Here is a 17,785-nt window from a genome sequence, read left to right as displayed (position 1 = left end):
ACCTTCCAAGCCACTTAAAGGCATCACTTACATTCTGCCAATTCTCTTTCCCCTCTTCCATATATACAGCACATACAGAACTACAGAAATTTCTATTCCAGTTATCAGAAACCAAACCTGAAATTAAGTGCCGTGGAGCAGTGACTTTGACAGCCTTATTCCAAGCTCTGACAACGCAGGAGCAGAGTAACTTGTTTTATCTCCTTCAATAGTAGGCTCTGAAAACTAGACATTTTGGCAGTCTAAGACCATGAAATTTCACCAGCATGTCACTCTTTATGTTCTTGTGTTAACACCCTAAAATCATGATGGATCCAAAATTCTCTTCCCCCTTTTCTTTTGGCTAAAGGATCATTTAACCTGAAATAATTTCACTATCTGCAATACATGGAGAACTTGATGCAGTCCACACCCTTCATCCATTTCTAGACTTAAATTTTATGTGTGCAGTACAGCAAGAAGAGACAGTCCCTATGATGTGTATGGAGGGACACAGAAACCTGCTAAGTGTTTTTGAGGGGAGGCCCTATGAGGAGAGGCTGAGGTCACTTGGTTTGTTCAGCCTGGAGGAGGCTGAGGGGAGACCTCACTGCAGTCTTCAACGCCCTCATGAGGAGAAGCAGAGGGGCAGAGGTATTGACTGCTTGTCTCTGGTGACCAGTGACAGGCCTCGAGAAATGAAACTGTGTCAGGGGAGGGCTAGGTTAGATTTTAGAAAGAGGTTCTTCACCCAGAGGGTGGCTGGGCACTGGAACATGCTCCCCAGGGAATAGGTCACAGTGCCAACCCTGACAGAGCTCAAGCAACTTTTGGACAACACTGTCAGGTACATGGCGGGATTCTTGGTGTGTCCTGTGCAGGGCCAGGAGTTCAACTCAGTGATCCCGATGGGTCACTTCTAACTCAGCATATTCTATGAGTCTATGATTTATAAGCTATGGGAGAAGTGACAGACAACTGCCATCACAAAATTCCTGCACAAAAACTCACTTTTCACTAAGCAGCAGGTACAGCGAATCAGCCTACCCAAATACCACTCTTGAAAGAGGTGTCAAGGCAATAAATACTGCTTAGGTGAATGATTATAGTTTGAGCACTGCTATGGTTTAAGAATCTACTGAGGATTAAAACATCAGCATAAAAAATCGGTATCTGACAGCCATGAATGCTGCACAATACATGTCTGTCCCCACAACTCTCTAGAGGGTTGTAATCACTTCCAACCAAGCAGCCATATGCAAAGAGACTCCCTTCCTTTTCCACTGAAAGAGTTAATTACATGAGCCTCTAGTTTTCAAAACAACATTTCTGCATAATTTCTTAATGAAATGGACTTTACTTACTGTGTCTTGCAGTAAGGCAAAGAATATATATACTTCTTAACCTTCAAACCAAACTTACATTGTCACATGTAAAAGCAGAATATATTGTACTGTTGTGCTAGTTTGAAAACAAACCAGTGGGAGGCACCAACTCAGAATAACAATTTAATGGAAATTAAAGGAAAGGAAAAGAAAGTAAAAAGAAAACACTGACAGAGTCAAGATACAACCTCAGTCCCTGTTAGGCAGGGTGGTGGTAGCAGTCTGGTAGAATGGTGGCTGCAATCCTCTGAAGTGGTGATCCTGTGGTAGAAGGGGTCTGCTCTTCCTCAGAAAGTCCAGTGGTGGCTGTGTAGCTCCTGTCCTCTGGAAATCCAGTGGAAAGAGTGTCTCTGGTGCTCAGTCCCAGTTATATCCACGATGGGATGCTTGGTTCCTCCCTCTGGGTGGAGCATCTCACAATAGGGTAATGAGTCATGAGGCCAAGTGTTGATGAGGCTCATTAACAGAAGATGGTCCGGAGGGAGTTATCTCTGAGTCATGCAGCAGGACAATGATGGACCATTAACAGAAAGATAGTCTGGGGGGAGGAGGCAAGGAAACACTGCCCCACCTGATTTCCACAGCTCATGAGGATGGTAATAGAATACACTGCAACCCAGGACAACTGTTAATATTTTAAGTAAATAGTTTATTTAGCATCACTCAAAACCCCCCAACCAACCAATCCACAAAACATCAACCAACTCACCACATGATTAGAGTCTGTAAGGACAGACACTATTATTCTCACTTCCTGTTTTCTTCTCCTTCCAATATTGATACTGTATTTCTCCTCCAAATCGTCTTTCCTCTACTTGTTCTTCTCTTGATGCTCCCTACCACTCCCCTTCTTGTTCCTGCTTAAAATTTCCACATTTCTTTTCCTCATCTACCTCCTCTTGGTTCCATTCTCCCTGCTTTTGATTGTCTATAGGGTAGCAGAAGTGCTCATCAAATGCAAAAGCTAGTAAGGGAAATGGGAAAGTGAAGTTAATTTGTGAAGATCACATTTATTAACATCACTTAGATATATATAACTTGAAACGGCATCTTATTTCTACAACCACAGGAAATGTTTCACTATTTGCTTCATTTATCAGGCACCACATGAAGTAACCTCTAAGATTCCATATCTGCCATTTTGTATCCTTCTCTTTGCCATTAAAAAACATAGCCAGAAACCAAGCAAGGCACACCAAGGCCTTGATTTTTTTTCCTGGATAGGAGACTATATTATGAGGAAAAATTAAATACTTACAAGTGGCCTACTTTATTGTCACTAAGTTCAGGGACAATAAACTTCAATATAACCCATACAAGTTATACTGTTATACAACAAGCAGGTTAACTGAACTTTTCATGTTAGGTAATTGCTACATTGGAGAAAAATTTTTGTATTTAAAACAATTTTCACTTTTTTTCACAAGAACAAAAGCACTTGGAAAAAAAATAAATTAATAGAGGCATATTCTTTTTCATAAGGAAAAGCAGTGAGGATGGGGTGTTTAACATAATCCAGTCTTAATGGCCCATGGCTGCTACACACATTTAAGTTCAAATATTTTAAAGTATCTTTTTACAACTATGCCTGGTGCAGTGAATGCGAATCATGTTTCAGCTTCCACAAAATATCTGACAAAATCCCACATTTTTTAACTGTGTGGTAGATTACTGTTATGTCTGGTCACATGTAGACTCATTTTTGCATCAGCAGAAAACAAACATACTTGGCCCAAAGCATGGCAGACTGTCTCATTTATTAACACAGAATGTGTGCTGTGGACAGTTCTGACAATGCAATCTTTAATGCAGCAAGAAGCAGAATCCAGATTGTTGAAAAGACCATCTCTCTCTCCTTTCTGTTTTGCCAGTCTATAGAGGCATGCAAGGCAGCACTTGTTAGCAAAGATCTGGCATTACTGGGTAGGAATGCTTTCCTGAGACATTTGCCACTATTAGGTGCCAGGGAAAGTAATCCATGCATTTCAGTGGTTTGGGCTGGCTTGTATTTGTTTAAGTATTAACTGCTAATAGGTATGTTAAGAACCACCAATGAAACAATAAAAACACTTTTGTTTTTTCTTGGAAAACACAACAGCTATACCGGGTAGACTTCTTTCCACTCTGTTATATTCAGTAGCAAGATCTGTTGCAGTGCTATACAATAGCTACCATTCTCATCCAAGCTTTCAGAGACTACTATATTAAAATACAAAATCTAGTGTCTTAGCACACTAAAATGCTTGTAAATTCCTGTGTTTGGAAGCAACAGGCACTTTAGATATACATGAAGTAACAATGCATAAAGTAAATATATGCATGAAAGTGTTTGCTTAATAGCAAATGCTTCTTGTTAACCATTTCAGATATGTACTTTGTAACAGCAGTTAAGTGGGGAAAAAAAGTTTCTTCCTCAGTGTGTGCTGGAGCAGAAGTGAGTATTGTTGGCTTGGGTCAGCGGTCATATTCCAATCATAAACTTTTTTGTTCAGTTCCATATGAATAGCTAATATGCAGAGTTTCCTGCAGCAACAAAAGAAAAAGTGTTCCATTAGAGAATGAAGCAAGACAACATTTAAGAATTCAAAAGAGACTAGAAAACCTTAGATTTAGCATGGAGAAAGTTTGCAATTTCAGTCTTTACTGCAGAGGCAAGACCTCTAAAATCCAAGGCTGTACATGCCTTTTGAGACAAACTCTTATGACCCAAATCATTGTTGTAATGTTAATTATGCTGACATGACGATCTGTGATTTCATGACAAGGCTTTAGGGTTTGTAAAAAGGTATTATATGTGAGCATTGCAACTACCTTGAGTAACAGTTCCTTGTTAGATCAGTTGTATAAATAAAAGCTTTGTTGGTAAGTTATATATCCAAATGTATCTGACTTTTTCTCAGATTCCTTTTAATCTCTTTAAATAGACAAAAGTTTTCTGACAGTTTAAATTCAAGATTACATATTGGCAATCTACTGGCTCTGTGAGCAAAGGGTTAATTAAATTTAGAGAAAGTAAAAAATCCTTCCCTCTCTACTGCCTTTTTCCTGAACTTAAGCACTGACTTTTTATATTCGCAAGCAGAGCTCTTATTGGTACATGGCAATCCTCAATTTAACAGAAGCCTTGAATGTGCCTTTTTATCTTGGAGAAGGAAGATTCTCAATCCTGTCTAAAGCACTGACATACATTATCCAGGACAGGTTCTTCCTTTCTCACTCTGCAAAGCCCAGTGCCATAAAGAAACTTCTCCTACTACCACTCCTAGTTTAGGCTACCTTTCTATGCAACTGTGTGAGGATCAGTTATGCCTGTCTTTTAGCCTATGACACTGCAAGAAAACATATTTCAGGACCAGACAGGACGAAACTTAAGGTTTCTCGTTCTCTGTGACAACAAGCTATCATAGGAAAAGGGTTATTTCTTTCCTCTTATTTTAATTTACCTTTTGTAAGGATTACGGAGTAGTTCAGCCAGACAACGCAGATAGTATGAGGATGAAGCTGGGGATTGTTCTAGTGTAGACACATCCACCTTGCAATGACTCCAAAGGATGTCTGCTGCTTGGGGGATAGTGACTTTAGCACTGATATTCTCACCATTCCCATCGACTTCCAACAGACTGGTACATTCTTGCTCATTTTCTGGCACAATATAGCTCTGAATAAAAAACAGCTTCGGTTTTCCTAGAAGTCCAGGACATGAGTCTGCTGTGAAGTGTTTCTTTATTTGTTCCAAAGGGAATCCAGAAAAGGTATGGTCTGTACAGAAGATGCTCTGAGAATTTCCACGGCTGACCAATATGCAAATGAAGCTGTCACAATTTCTGTGCTTCTGCCACCTTGCAACTTCAAGCAATGTTTGATTCATGGAGTTCATATTTAAGTATCTGTGACAATGAACATCATAGCCTAAACCTCTGAAGGTCTCTTCCAACACATCTGAAAGAAGCAATATGTAATTAATTAAATCAAAGCACACCAAGGCTCAATCTCAACTATAATGAATGACAGTATTCTCACAGTGTTTTGCTATTGAAACGAAGTAGTTTATCACAATAATTAAAAAATCAGGAGTACTTGGTGATGATCACAGTACATTACATACTTCTAGTGCTATATGCATGTTGTCTTTACTGTGAGTTTCATGACAGCAGAGACACTGTTATTTGGCATGTCATCTGTTCCAAATTCCACAGACACTTACATGCTTTCATTCAGAGCCAGTATTGCAAGTTCCTAAGACTTAAAATATAAGGCAAGAAAAAACACACTTGAAATGATGAAGAGTGATCTGGATAGCATGGGAAGTCTGCTTCACTTTTTAACTTGTCAAAATGACTCTGAATGGTTATTAAAGATATACAGAACTGCATAATAAACAGAGAGGTTCCCTTTCCTCAGTCAAAAATGAACCTGCTGCAGGCATTTTTGCTTCCTATTATATGAAATTTTAAGTGATGAGCTCCAGGTGAAGAATGGACACTGGAGTCTCAACTGTGACAGATAGCCAAATCCAAAGACTTAACTCTTACTGTATTTGTGTCAACCTGTGCTGCAGGAAAATGTGCTAAACTCTGAATAACTACTTCGATGTTTCTTAATATGGGAGTGAAACCAGACACATAGTGGTTAAAACCACAGGTATTAAGTGTTCAGAGAACCACAAGCTACTACTATGACTTACACCTGTAGCACCATATCTTTAGTATAAAGCACATATACATTGCCCGTGAACAGCTTCTGGTAGGAAAAGAATTACCAAGTGCCATGTTTATGTAAAATTCCTTACACACATAGGAAGCTTACACATAGCTGTTCTTTGACTTCACAAGTTTAACAATGCCTAATCAGCAGAGGCTATTTCAGAGGTAATAGCAGCAAAGCAGCTGTACTACCACACTGTTCTCCCCAAAAAGCCCATGGTGAACACAGGAAACAGAACTTGTAACTTTCCTCAGCAAAATAAAGGGTAGATACAAACTCTACACTATAGTGATATATAGTGATAAACAAGAACTAAAGTTTCATTCCAGTTATGCTGTTTTGATTAAATTTTGTAAAATAATTCAGAAACTGTCCAAACATTTTAAATTTGAGAATAGAAAGATAAATCCCCCCTATTTAATGCAATAAAACATGCTCTCAAAATTCTGACTATTCAGTATCTCTACAGTCTAGCAGGTACACACTCAGTGAAGCCATCAGCCAGGGGCAGCAGTATGTGTATAAAATGAGAATTACCACAGTGAGAGTGCTTTTCCTGTAATGTACTGATCTCACTGGCACATGCCCATAGACACACAAATACAAAACCTGGTGTCACCTTAGTCCCCACACACACTAATTGTCACAGTTTAAAAAAACAATTCAGAAACTTGGAGCTGACACCTTAGTTTAACACTTAATCAGAAATTATACATGGTAAGCCTTGGATACTTTAAGACAAGATACACCACAGCATTACATGCTGCAGCCTGAGATCAGAAACTATCTGTTTCTTCAACATTAGCCATCTCCCAACAAAGCTCCACTGACTTTTCAGCATCTCCACCCTACAGAAAACACTAGCCTTTTCTCCCGATTGTTTACAATGTAAGGGTTAAAACTGATTTCCGAATGAAAAAGTCACAAGCAGCTATTTACAAAACAGCAAGATGCATTTCAGTTTGAATTTTATCAGCATTTGATAAATTCATGCTGTTTACACTGGGCATTATAAAGTGTAATTCTTGATCCTACAGTATCTACTACTGGTTCACCTTCCGGAGATTAAATCTTGGGTCAGCTACAGATTCTAATGGATGCCACGGATACAATTCCTAATGTTTTCCCTGCCCTCTTCTTTTTCTTTAGCATACTCAGACTTCAAAACAGTGTGGGACAACAACTCCCTAAGTGGTGAGTGCCTTTCTAGCAAACACCTTTAAGCAATGCCATATGCCCTGTGTCTTCTGAATCTCACTAGCACCATAATGTATTTCAGTGAAAGTCTTGCTTTCTATCATGTTAAATGCTGACAGTGCACTGGTAACTTCAAACATCTGAGACACAGACTTTCTGTATCTGAGCTCCACAACCACTGCTCTTCAACTACATCAACAATTCTAAGACAGTCCATCTGCTGGACCATTACATTTGAGAAAACCAAAAGACACGCCTGGAAAGCCTCTTCTTCCCCTACATCTCCCAGCCTATTACAGAACTGACTGCAAATGCTCTCTTCATTTTTATTTTTACTAACCTCACGTGTTACAGTGATTAGAGAATGAGGGATGTTTTTGACTAGGCAAAAATCTAATTCTTGGATTCTAGAAAGGCAGTCAGGAAACCCCCACATTTCACCCATGGCAGTGACCACACTGACAGCTGTAGTGACAATTTCAGTTAAACTGTGCAAGATATGACAGAAGCTCAGGTGCATTATTAATAAAGGATCTCACGACTATTCAAAATCTCTGGTGCACTTCAAATGCACCAATTGCACTTCAAATCCACAACAGCTTTGGTTTTGTTAACTGGTGGGAAACACTCTATTTACTATCCCTGCCAATAACCTGCTGTATGACTGTATGACTGCTTTAAGCCTAATTATTCCGTTGGCTGCTGAACATTCTTTTCTTACCTCCCAAAATTCAGTCTATCCTCTTACAAGTTCTTTCATTCAGAGATTCTGCACCAAAAAAACCAAACGTTGTTTCCAATAATTAGGACAGTTGGCTTTAACCTGAGGTCGGCCCTTCCAACTCCCTGCTTTAGAAGACTTACTAGAATTGGCAGATTATCTGGCTAGGACAACATTACCCTAATCTGGCTGGTAAATGTACATCATATTCTTTATACTAAATTGTTCTAATTATCTCAGATTAACAAGTTAAGGAACTTCAAATTCCAGACTTACCCGTGTCATTGCCAATGCAGTCTATTATTAGGCATATTCCTAAAGGCTGACTTTGCATTCTGTAAGGATCATCACACGTCTGAGAAATGTGAAAGCACAATTACAAAGTTAATACATCACTGTCTCAACTTTTAGACTTCGCTATTTTCTCAAATTTTACATCAGACCTATTAAATTATATTCTGTTGTTTTCCATTAAGTAGCTAGCAGAAATCTGTCTACTGGGTTGTAATGTGTCTTACCTACACAACAAAAAATCAGGAGAAAGGGACTAATGATTCTTTTCCCTCTATTTCTAGTACAGGCTTAGTTTTTGTGTCTTGTGTTATGCAATCTCACTACCATAAAAATTCTTTAAAAGAGACTAAAACTGTACAAGCTTCATACTGCCAATACAATAAATGTAGAGAATTTTTGTGTTCTTTAGGTGTGCAAGCAAGCACTGCTCATCAGAACATCTTCTAATTTAGTGGAACAACCTCCTTGTTCCTAAATAATCTGTAATGACTCTATCACAACTCCTCTCCCCTCTGAAGAGAATTGATTGAAGCAAATCAATTTGCTACAGGTAACTCCCTGGCTCCTGACCTACAGGGGAACTAGTGAAAATAGCAGTAGGCCATTACTATCATTAATACCCAAAGCATGTCTGTCTTCTGCCTGGAGAGCAAAAAGGGAGAAGAGAATCAAGACCACATGCAAAGAAGCCCTGTGATTTCTAATGCAGATGGCAAGAGGTGGGAGCTCCAACAGCCTTTAACTTGGCCTCCACTAATAAATGTACAAGTTCTGTGTGCATACTATATATACATGCATTTTGCACACTGCTGCTTCCAGAGTAGCAGCAAATATTTTATATTAAAAATATATTCTGCAAAAACAATTCACAGAACCTGTTTATGGCTGAGGACATACACATTGTTCTGTCTGCACACAACTAAAGGAAATCTCGAAATGAAACACTAAGAAAACTAAGGTAAATACCCAAAGAGGTTATATTTATTTACATGCATACATATACACAAGCACATACCTTATGTGGCACTGATCCCGACTCCTGAATGGACAGGTGAACTGGTTCTGCTGCAATTAAAACAAACAGAAATAATCTCAGTATGCAAGTACCAGTGATATTTCTTTGATACCAGATCAGTTAGGAAGAAGAATGTATCTAGTTCAGAAAAGTTCTCACCCAGTGGGACCTCTTAGCTTCTATGTACACTACTGAAGTTTAAAAATCCCTAAATTATTCACCTCTAAAATGTTATCTGGATTTCATTCTACATTGCTTGGGGCTAGAAGATACAAAGAATCTCTTACACTGAAAGAATTCAGTCAACTAATGTTAAAAATCACCATATTTGAGAGGTATTTGGGGTTTCCAGAGAAAACACAATACACATGGAAAGAACCTGGTATTCAAAGCACAACTTCCTGGCTGGCCTGGTGGGGAGTTCACTGCTGAAATGACACAAAAACTTCCTACTCCAGAGTTAACAAGCAGAGCTGCACTACACAGGCCTCCAGAGCTGGCTTGTCAATCTTATCCATGGTTTTACTAATAAAAGTATTTATTCTGTTAAGAAGTTTTGACAGTGGAAGTTTACAGTTTTTAAGAATGTTTTAAGATGTGGCAGCACAAGTAAAGCAAATACAAGACCATACAATAAGGCCAGGCTCAGTTCTGAGAGGTATCAAATACTCTCTGCTCCTGGTGCAATTAACAGGATTAGCCATGAACACAACTATCAAACAAGAGTCCTTTTGATATAATGAAATTCATAATTTGGCTCTTTTAGATTATCAAAACCTAGATAAAATGCTCTTACCCAAAGTAAGACTTGATCCATTTTGTAATTTTTCTGTGTTCTCATTCTGAATCTGAAATGAGGAAAAAGGCATCATTTTCCTGCTCCTCAAGAATTAATAAACATGTTCCAAAATAAAACAGTAGCATTTTTTTCTCAATAAAAGGATATTTTAGATTCATTTCTATCAACTAAACAGAATTACAACATAACAGATTAAAAAAACCAACCAACAGCACAGACAAATAAACACCCAACTGTTCCACCTCAGAAAACAATTACCAGCTTGTCGCGAACAGCAAGGAAAAGCCTCTGAAGATAGGAACTTTGTTTCCTATAGAGCAGCAGGGAGCTGCGTATTTACTGAACACGACAGAAATAATCTCATCAAATTTAGCAAGGTTTAAGACTTTAAGAAAGGTCCTACTAATACAATATCAGAGCTAACCCAAATATAAAGAATACTGCATGCAATACAATCTGATGACTTTTCAGACACTGAGGTATCTTCTTAAAATGAGTTTAAAACAAACCACAAACCCCTGCCCCCCCAAAAAAACTATTTTAAAAAAGCTATAATTTTCAGCTTCAAAAATTAAAAGCTACTTTCCCTGAAATGTCCAGAGGTACAAAAAAGAATATGTTTTGCAGAGAACAGTCAAAGCAAAACTTTTTACTCCACAGTGTAGTACAAAAAAACTTCCAAGATACAGATTTTGTATGTTCAACTAATTGGAAAAAATTCACAGGTATCCTTTAAAGGGCATCTTTCTCAGTCAAAAGATTTAAATCAGACCCTAAACTCAGCAAGTAACAGGAATAACAGAAACAAACCAAGCAATATTTTAGTCACTAGGCCATCTCTCATTCCTCAGGCTCTGAAAGATGAATCTCCTTTTGAAGTCTGGCAATATTTAGAAATAAAGGATTCATTTCACTTCTGTATACTTACCCCTGAATTATAAGGAGGATCAATAAGATTGAGATTAGGGAGAGATGCCTGATGAGCATTTACATATACTGGCTGAGAATGAACGGAGGACATTGAAGCTGCAAATTTAACAGAAACACAAATACACCATCATATTTCAACTGTTTTAAAAACCTAAATCTATGAAGAATGCAAATACCCTTATTTGTAACTCGTAGTTTTATCTTCAGTAAAAGCACATCTGATTCTTGCTACCAAGAGTAACTAGTGCAAAAAGAACATCTTACCTTCGTGTTTGTACTTCTGAATCTTCTTAATCAAGTCTATCCTGTGAATACTTCGAAAACAGTTTTCTATCAAATCCAGTTGATTAGGAGCCACCAAATTTAGCTTCTCCAGGTCAATTATAAGAGCTAGAAAACTCTAGAATAGCAACATAAACCCAAACACGTCAGTAATTTGTTCTCTATCAGAAGTAACAAAGCAATCCAGAAAATACCATGGGGAGGTCATAATGGCTGTATTAACAATAAGAGACGTTACACCTTCTAAGAATATTCTCTGCAAGACATAAGAATCCTTGGTATTATCACAGGAGTAATAGAAACTACAAAGTAATATTCTTAAAAACCAATCTTAAATTTTTCAGGAAACAGTTTTGCATTTCATTTTTGCTACAAAGCCAGCCACTGGGAATGTCCCCTAGCATGCCACAAAGCAAGCAGCAAGACAAGCTTTGGGTAATTTTCAAGGCCGCTCTCCTTCTTTGACTGAAGATAGAAAAGGAAAAAACCTCAAAGGAAGAAGACAGAAATCTTCAGTCTTCTATGCACAGTGGTCAAGGTTTCTGAATCCTCTCTACTGAATTTCTGCTTTCTCAGAGGATTTAATAAAATATTCAGAATGCAAAGCTATAAAGATGTAATTACAATATATCTGTTCTTCTGTAAGTGAAGCAGAGCACAAACAAAAAGTGACCTTGTAATTCAAGATACAGTTCAAATGATTATTGGTTTGAGATCATTTTTATTTGAACTTTCAGGTTAGTAATACTGAAGAAAGACTTCTGTAAAATGCCTTCTGCCTATGAAGTTCATTCTACCACTGTACAGTATAACAAGCACTGTTTCCTCTTACTTTTTTACTAGTTTTCCATGCTTCTTTCCTTGAATTAAAAGTCAACAAAATGAAGTAGAAGTCACTACTCCTTGTCTGCTTCCTGATGTTTTTGTACTCCTGCCTCAATACTCCTTGCAGTACTGTCTCCTCTCCTTTGCTGTCTAGCTACTTATTTTCTTACTTTAACCTCTCTTTGCTCCAGAGAAGAATACCAGCAGGAAAACATACCTTATCTTTTGCCATTTTCATACGAGGTGCATAATCTCTGAGTAGAAAACCAAGAGAACCCACTTCGTCTTTTTCCAGATTTTCATTTATCTCTACCATTAGTACCCTGAAATAAAGTTGAGATATTTCTAAAGGATTAGCTTGCAGCAAGATTCCTCTTGTTCCCAACTACTTAACTTCTCCCCATGTTCCAGTCTTAATCTACCATTTCTAACTAATAAACAGGTAAAAAAACCTACCCTGCTTCAAGATCCAATTACAAAATACCTACTCTTGCTAATCAGCACCTGTGTTTTTCAGATTGACAGTGTAATAGCCACTGTTAGGAAAACAGAAGTTTCCTTAGTGTTTAATAGAGATGAAGTGCGAGAATCAGACAACAGAACACATCCTTCACTTTTTTACCTATTAGTTACAGGGTTCTTATTTTAATGAGAATTTAATACAGGAAAATCTTCCTTATGAGTACATGTATTTCTTTCTGAAGTCTCCAAATAAAATAACTGGAATTTCTTAATTTAAGCCTCTCAAAACTAATAGAGTAAAAGAAGTAAGAGAGAGGTCCCTTGAGAAAAGCTGTACCACATGGCTATGTGCCCAAATCCATCTAGAAAAGAAAATATCTCTAACTAAACATATTCCTTTAAAGTGTCATTTTTATCTGCTAATTCAGAACTCTACAGACATCACTGGTTTTATTCACAAACACACAGACTCCTTAAATATAGATGCTTCTAATGCCATGACTGGTAAGAAACTACAAAAGTTTAATTAAGGGACTAAACTCGACTGTAAGTCTAGGTATAATGTCTTTTTCTGCTTTTCTTCTACCTTCAATAAATATTCTCTGAATCTGTGAAGTATTTAAAAAAATAAATAAAAACCAATTCACCCATACACCACCCTCCCCCCCCCCAAACAAAGGAAGAAAAAACCCCACTTATTTTGAACAAGATAGTACAGTTTTGAAACCTGAAATAGATATATTACCTGTAATCAGGAATAAGTTTGAGACTCCTGGCAAGGTGAGCTTCTACTGTTGCTTTCTCAGTGTTCAGGATCCTCCTCAGCAAGTCAAACCTCTTAACTCTGTACAACAGCTCAGACAAGCCAACAGGAGTCAGTTTCTCCCTCTCATTCAAAGCCACCAAGATCTCTTTAAGATCAGTATTGGCCAAATCAGGAGCAAGGTCTCGGCACAGGAAAACCATCATCTCTTCTTCTTCTTTATCCAATTCTTCTTGAATCTGATGAATCAGGAAAGCTGGCACTTGGCACCTGGTCATCACTTTGTTGCTGTTCCTTTAAAATTGCCAGCCTTCTGGTTTTTAAACAGGAAACCAACATGATATGAAGCCCGTGTCTACCACAGCACTTCTCTTGTGTTCATTCTTAACTAGATGCATTTTTACAAGGGCAGTTCTGCGGGAGAGAATTAAAAGGTAATAAATGAGTGTTCTGCTGCACAAGTTCACAGTTAGCTCTGCTATCTGAAGTATTTCACTTTCAACTAACACTCCAACATATACTACACGGACATCCTTTATCCAAGGGACTCTCCCAGTTGTTCATTACAAAACTAAAAGTATTTGGAAGGTCATATTAATCAGAAAGACACACAAGTTCTTTTTAGAGCAAATTACCTTAACCCAAGTCTGTATATTCCATAGGAAGTGAAACAAAAATCATCAGCTTGCTGATGAATGGTAGATTAAGCATTTCTGAAAGCTCTGCCCTTTTCCGAGCAACCCTCCACTCCTCTGACAATCACCACCTCTTCCCCCCTAAAAGTCTCAAGGCATTTTTCAGGCAGAATTTTTAGAGCTCAAAGGTAGTGCAACCTCACACAGACAAAAGAATGAAGAAAAAACCTCCCAACCATATAAAACCACTGCTATCAGGTATGCAATTTGTCTTAAATGAAGCAAAAATAGAGGAAATACTAGCAATATAATACGTAGTTTTTAAAACACTAATTATCTGTGTCAATTTAGGAGTGGGTTTTCTTATTATTAACATCATTTAAGGTGATTCCAACCTGAATGAGTTACTGGGGTTATAAGGATTCTTCACACACACCCTCCATGCCCAGAAAGACTGAAAATCCACTCAGAGAAAATATTTCAATCTTAAGTATGCAAATTAGTTAATTCTGAAGGTATAGATAAGACACAGACCACCTTTTTCTTCATGACACATGCATGTATCATCATCCTGAAAACTGAAACAAAAATTCAAACCTAGAAAAACCCCCAGCCTTGTGATTAATAAAATTTCGATTTCCACTGCCACCAACTATGGAAATTCTATCTAACCTCCTCTGACCTCCATGACATAGATGGAAAAAGGGGAAAATGAGCAAACCTGAAGACAAATCTTAGTCCTTTCACAGAGTTTGATCACTATACTGCAGAGTTTTGTTTAAACTGTAGTGGAAAGCAAAAGCCAATTCAACTTCAAAGCCTAATACATCAAAAGATTCTAGCACCTGGATAAGATTTTTTTAAAGCATTTTCAGCCTTTTGTTACACATTCTGGAAGTTACAATCAACAATGTCATATGTTGTGTCCATAAATTAAGAAGGTGAGATAAACTCATCTAAAAGCTTTTATTTTTTTTTTCCTAGTGCTGTTTAAATGAAAAATAACTAGAACCATCTCCTCAGCAAGGAAGAAACAGATTTGGTTAAACCCCTGGACTGCCCACTAAAAGAATATATCAGAGGATAAGCAGAGGAACCCCTCATGCACTGTAATGTGTTTTGGAAAGTTTTCTATCAGAAGAAAAGCATATTTACTGCTAACTTATTTTCAATCTAGCATCAAACACTTGTGAGAATTCTGTAGAATGACACAGACTGTTTTCATGACATAATGCAGTCAAGAAGGAAGAGGGACAAAGCACCTTCATATGAAAGTACCGCCCAGGCACATTCAGCAGGGACTTTCAAAAGAACGTGAAGTCATAGTCTAAAGTGAAACAGGAATTTAACAACTTTTGCCCATTTTCGGAAGTATCAGAAAAACTTTTGAACTACTCCAGTTGATTTTTACCTTTTCTTTTAAAACTAGTTTAAAAAAAAAAGGAGGGGGGGTGGTAGGGAGGAATTTCCTACAGAGTTGAAATTTCAGACATTCAAAATTACTATTTATATGTTAACTTAAAAATAATCTGCCTTTAAAACACACATATGAATTATCTTTTGTGAATTTCCTTTCTATATGATACATCACATGCACATTATAAAAAAATGCTGATTATACTCTCAGTGCTGAAATTCTCTTATCTGTATGGAAATCAGTTCACAACAACACTGGAAAACTGGCATTTGACCATTGCCAAATCACTGATCTAGATCCAGTACACATTGGTTTCCATATAGGATTTTCTAGTGATTACATCAACTCATTCTCTGTTGGACAAATATCAAGACCACAAATTACTGTGGGGGGCCTACTTCCTAATTTTATGGGGGAGGAGAAACCAAAGAAAATTACTAAGGGTCATTCTTATTTATGACTGCAGTGAACCAGGAATGATGTTCTAAATAAAAGGAAAACCAACTGCACATATACAGTGATTTGCCAACAATATTCTTTGGGTACTGAGTGGGGAATGAGTAAGAGCAACAGGAAGTGACTTTTTAGTATAAACTAAAACAGTTTATAACTTTGCATCCAAAAGCCATGTGCCCATATTTTGATAGCAGGAATGTCACAGGACTGGGGCAAGCCTGATACATTCTGTGTGTGTACATCTTAGCCAGATCCACTCCACCGTAAGAGATGAAGAGCATCATGCTCCACTCTTCCATCTGATGACCACTTTTTAAAACATCACAAATACAGTTGTTATAGCTGCAAAAGTTAAAGAAAAAGAAAAAAGCAAACACAACATAAACCCTAGCAAACCCAAACATAAGCCTAGCTTTCAATTATCTGGACTCTGCAACAAGATGACTTACTGAATGTAAATGCTCTACAACGAGGAGAGAAAAATCAGTTTATCTTCTAAGACCAAATTAAAAACTTCATACTCATCAGAGATAAAGCTGCCCCAATAATTTTTGTGTTCACATGCATGTATAATTAGGCTTCCCCCCCCCTCCCCAATCCTTGCAAGGAGCAGGAAATAACAACATACTATAACTTCACACAAAGGTGCACAAGGCTCCAGTTAATTCCTTGCTGGCATTTTGTATCTTGAACGTTTCAGAGTCATCTTTGCAGCAATAAAACCAGGATATGACACCAGTGGGTGTCGTTGTGATTTGGAAAATTACCTTTCTTTCACAAGACGAACTCATGTGGAAGACCTTGTGTTGGAAGGAGAGAGTAGATGACCTGGCTACGGGCGGCACTGACTGTGCTTTGTGCTTCCTCTACCCTGCATTGTTTGAAAAGGTGGCGGTGGTGAACGACTGCACTTGGAGCCAGGGCCATCTGGCATTTTTCAAAGTTGAAGAGCATGCTCCACAGCTTTCACATTTCCCAATTTCCTCACTGGCCTACGCCCTCTAACAGGACTTGTCCAACGTACTCCGGAAAAGCAGGGAATTTCTGAGGGGGCCGTCGCATTCCTTATTACGCTTCAATAGTTTTCTCTCGGTGTAAACTAGTATGACCACGCTAATTTGTTTTAGCACCCCAGTCCTCCTAATTAAATCAAAAAACCCCAAAACCAAACAAAAAATCCCCAACAACTAAACGTGGTTTACGCAGATTTCCAGTCAACTTTTTAAGTACGTCATTTTAAATTACACTCGGTTTCGGTTCTCGTCACGGGCCAAGGCCGAGCTCCAGCCTCGCTTGCGCTGGACGCTCCGGCTCTGCAGGACGCCTCTCCCCCGTGAACAGGGTCGGGGACCCGATCTCGAAGCACGGGGTGTTGGGCCGCCTATGCTGAAAGAGCAGGGTGGGAAGTGTGAGGGAAAGGAGGGGGGAAAGAGCGGGGGAAGGTATAACGCACCCAAACGCGTCGGGGAAGTCTCTACAGCAGCCAGGTCCGGCATTTGAAGCAGGGCGGAGGCAGGGCAGTATAGGCACACGGGCTGCCCAGCTCCGGGCCCGGGGGGAAGGAAGGATGATAGGTTTAGTTTTGTTTCCAACTATACCTCTGGAGACGGAACTCGGGGCTGCACAAACACGGCCGCCCAGCTCCCACCGGATGGAGGCGGGACAGGGCCTGCGGCGTCCGGCACCTCCCCCGGGCACGGACACAAGAGACGGGGCAGCGCTGTGAGGAGATGGCGGCGGCGCGGTGCCGAGTTCAGCATGAGCACCGGCGTTTGTAGGCTGTGTTTTTGTCCTGCTGCTGGTCTGGGGACTGACAGAAGGGCTCTGTATTGGCTCTGCGGTCTATGAAGTAATAGCAGGTTTTTCGGTGACCTGCTGTCAGTGTGAGCACGTGTTTTGGCAGGAGTTTAGGCGTAACGCC

The 17,785-nt window shown here is 38.8% G+C and overlaps 1 protein-coding gene across 4 annotated transcripts; it reads right to left on the bottom strand.

Annotated features, from left to right (window-relative positions):
• Positions 1 to 1,474: 1,474 nt before the first annotated feature.
• CFLAR (CASP8 and FADD like apoptosis regulator) lies at positions 1,475 to 17,677 on the bottom strand. Of its 4 annotated transcripts, XM_069022147.1 has the most exons (11): positions 17,463 to 17,677; positions 16,632 to 16,735; positions 13,339 to 13,770; positions 12,349 to 12,454; positions 11,289 to 11,424; positions 11,023 to 11,120; positions 10,092 to 10,143; positions 9,296 to 9,345; positions 8,263 to 8,341; positions 4,808 to 5,303; positions 1,475 to 3,887 (listed from the first exon to the last, which is right to left on the bottom strand). In XM_069022147.1, the coding sequence occupies exons 3-11, from the start codon at positions 13,632 to 13,634 to the stop codon at positions 3,752 to 3,754; spliced, it is 1,449 nt and encodes a 482-aa protein (XP_068878248.1). In that variant the 5' UTR covers positions 13,635 to 13,770; positions 16,632 to 16,735; positions 17,463 to 17,677; the 3' UTR covers positions 1,475 to 3,751. The 4 variants fall into 4 exon arrangements, with proteins under 4 accessions (XP_068878248.1, XP_068878246.1, XP_068878249.1 ...); XM_069022145.1 differs by lacking the exon at positions 16,632 to 16,735 and having other exon boundaries at positions 17,318 to 17,677; XM_069022148.1 differs by lacking the exon at positions 16,632 to 16,735.
• Positions 17,678 to 17,785: the final 108 nt, after the last annotated feature.

This window comes from Aphelocoma coerulescens, chromosome 7, assembly GCF_041296385.1.
Source record: "Aphelocoma coerulescens isolate FSJ_1873_10779 chromosome 7, UR_Acoe_1.0, whole genome shotgun sequence".
In the NCBI taxonomy this organism is placed as follows: Eukaryota; Metazoa; Chordata; class Aves; order Passeriformes; family Corvidae; genus Aphelocoma; species Aphelocoma coerulescens.
This window is presented reverse-complemented; position numbering and strand designations above follow the sequence as displayed.

What these genes read in the sequence shown, in the direction of transcription:
- CFLAR (XM_069022145.1), bottom strand. Translation starts at nt 13,634, where the DNA reads ATGACCAGGTGCCAAGTGCCAGCTTTCCTGATTCATCAGATTCAAGAA. An exon ending in TGGATCAAGTCTTACTTTGG is followed by an intron (nt 9,346 to 10,091) that starts GTAAGAGCATTT and finishes TTTTAATTGCAG; the next exon opens with CAGAACCAGTTCACCTGTCC. An exon ending in CGGGATCAGTGCCACATAAG is followed by an intron (nt 8,342 to 9,295) that starts GTATGTGCTTGT and finishes CACATTTCTCAG; the next exon opens with ACGTGTGATGATCCTTACAG.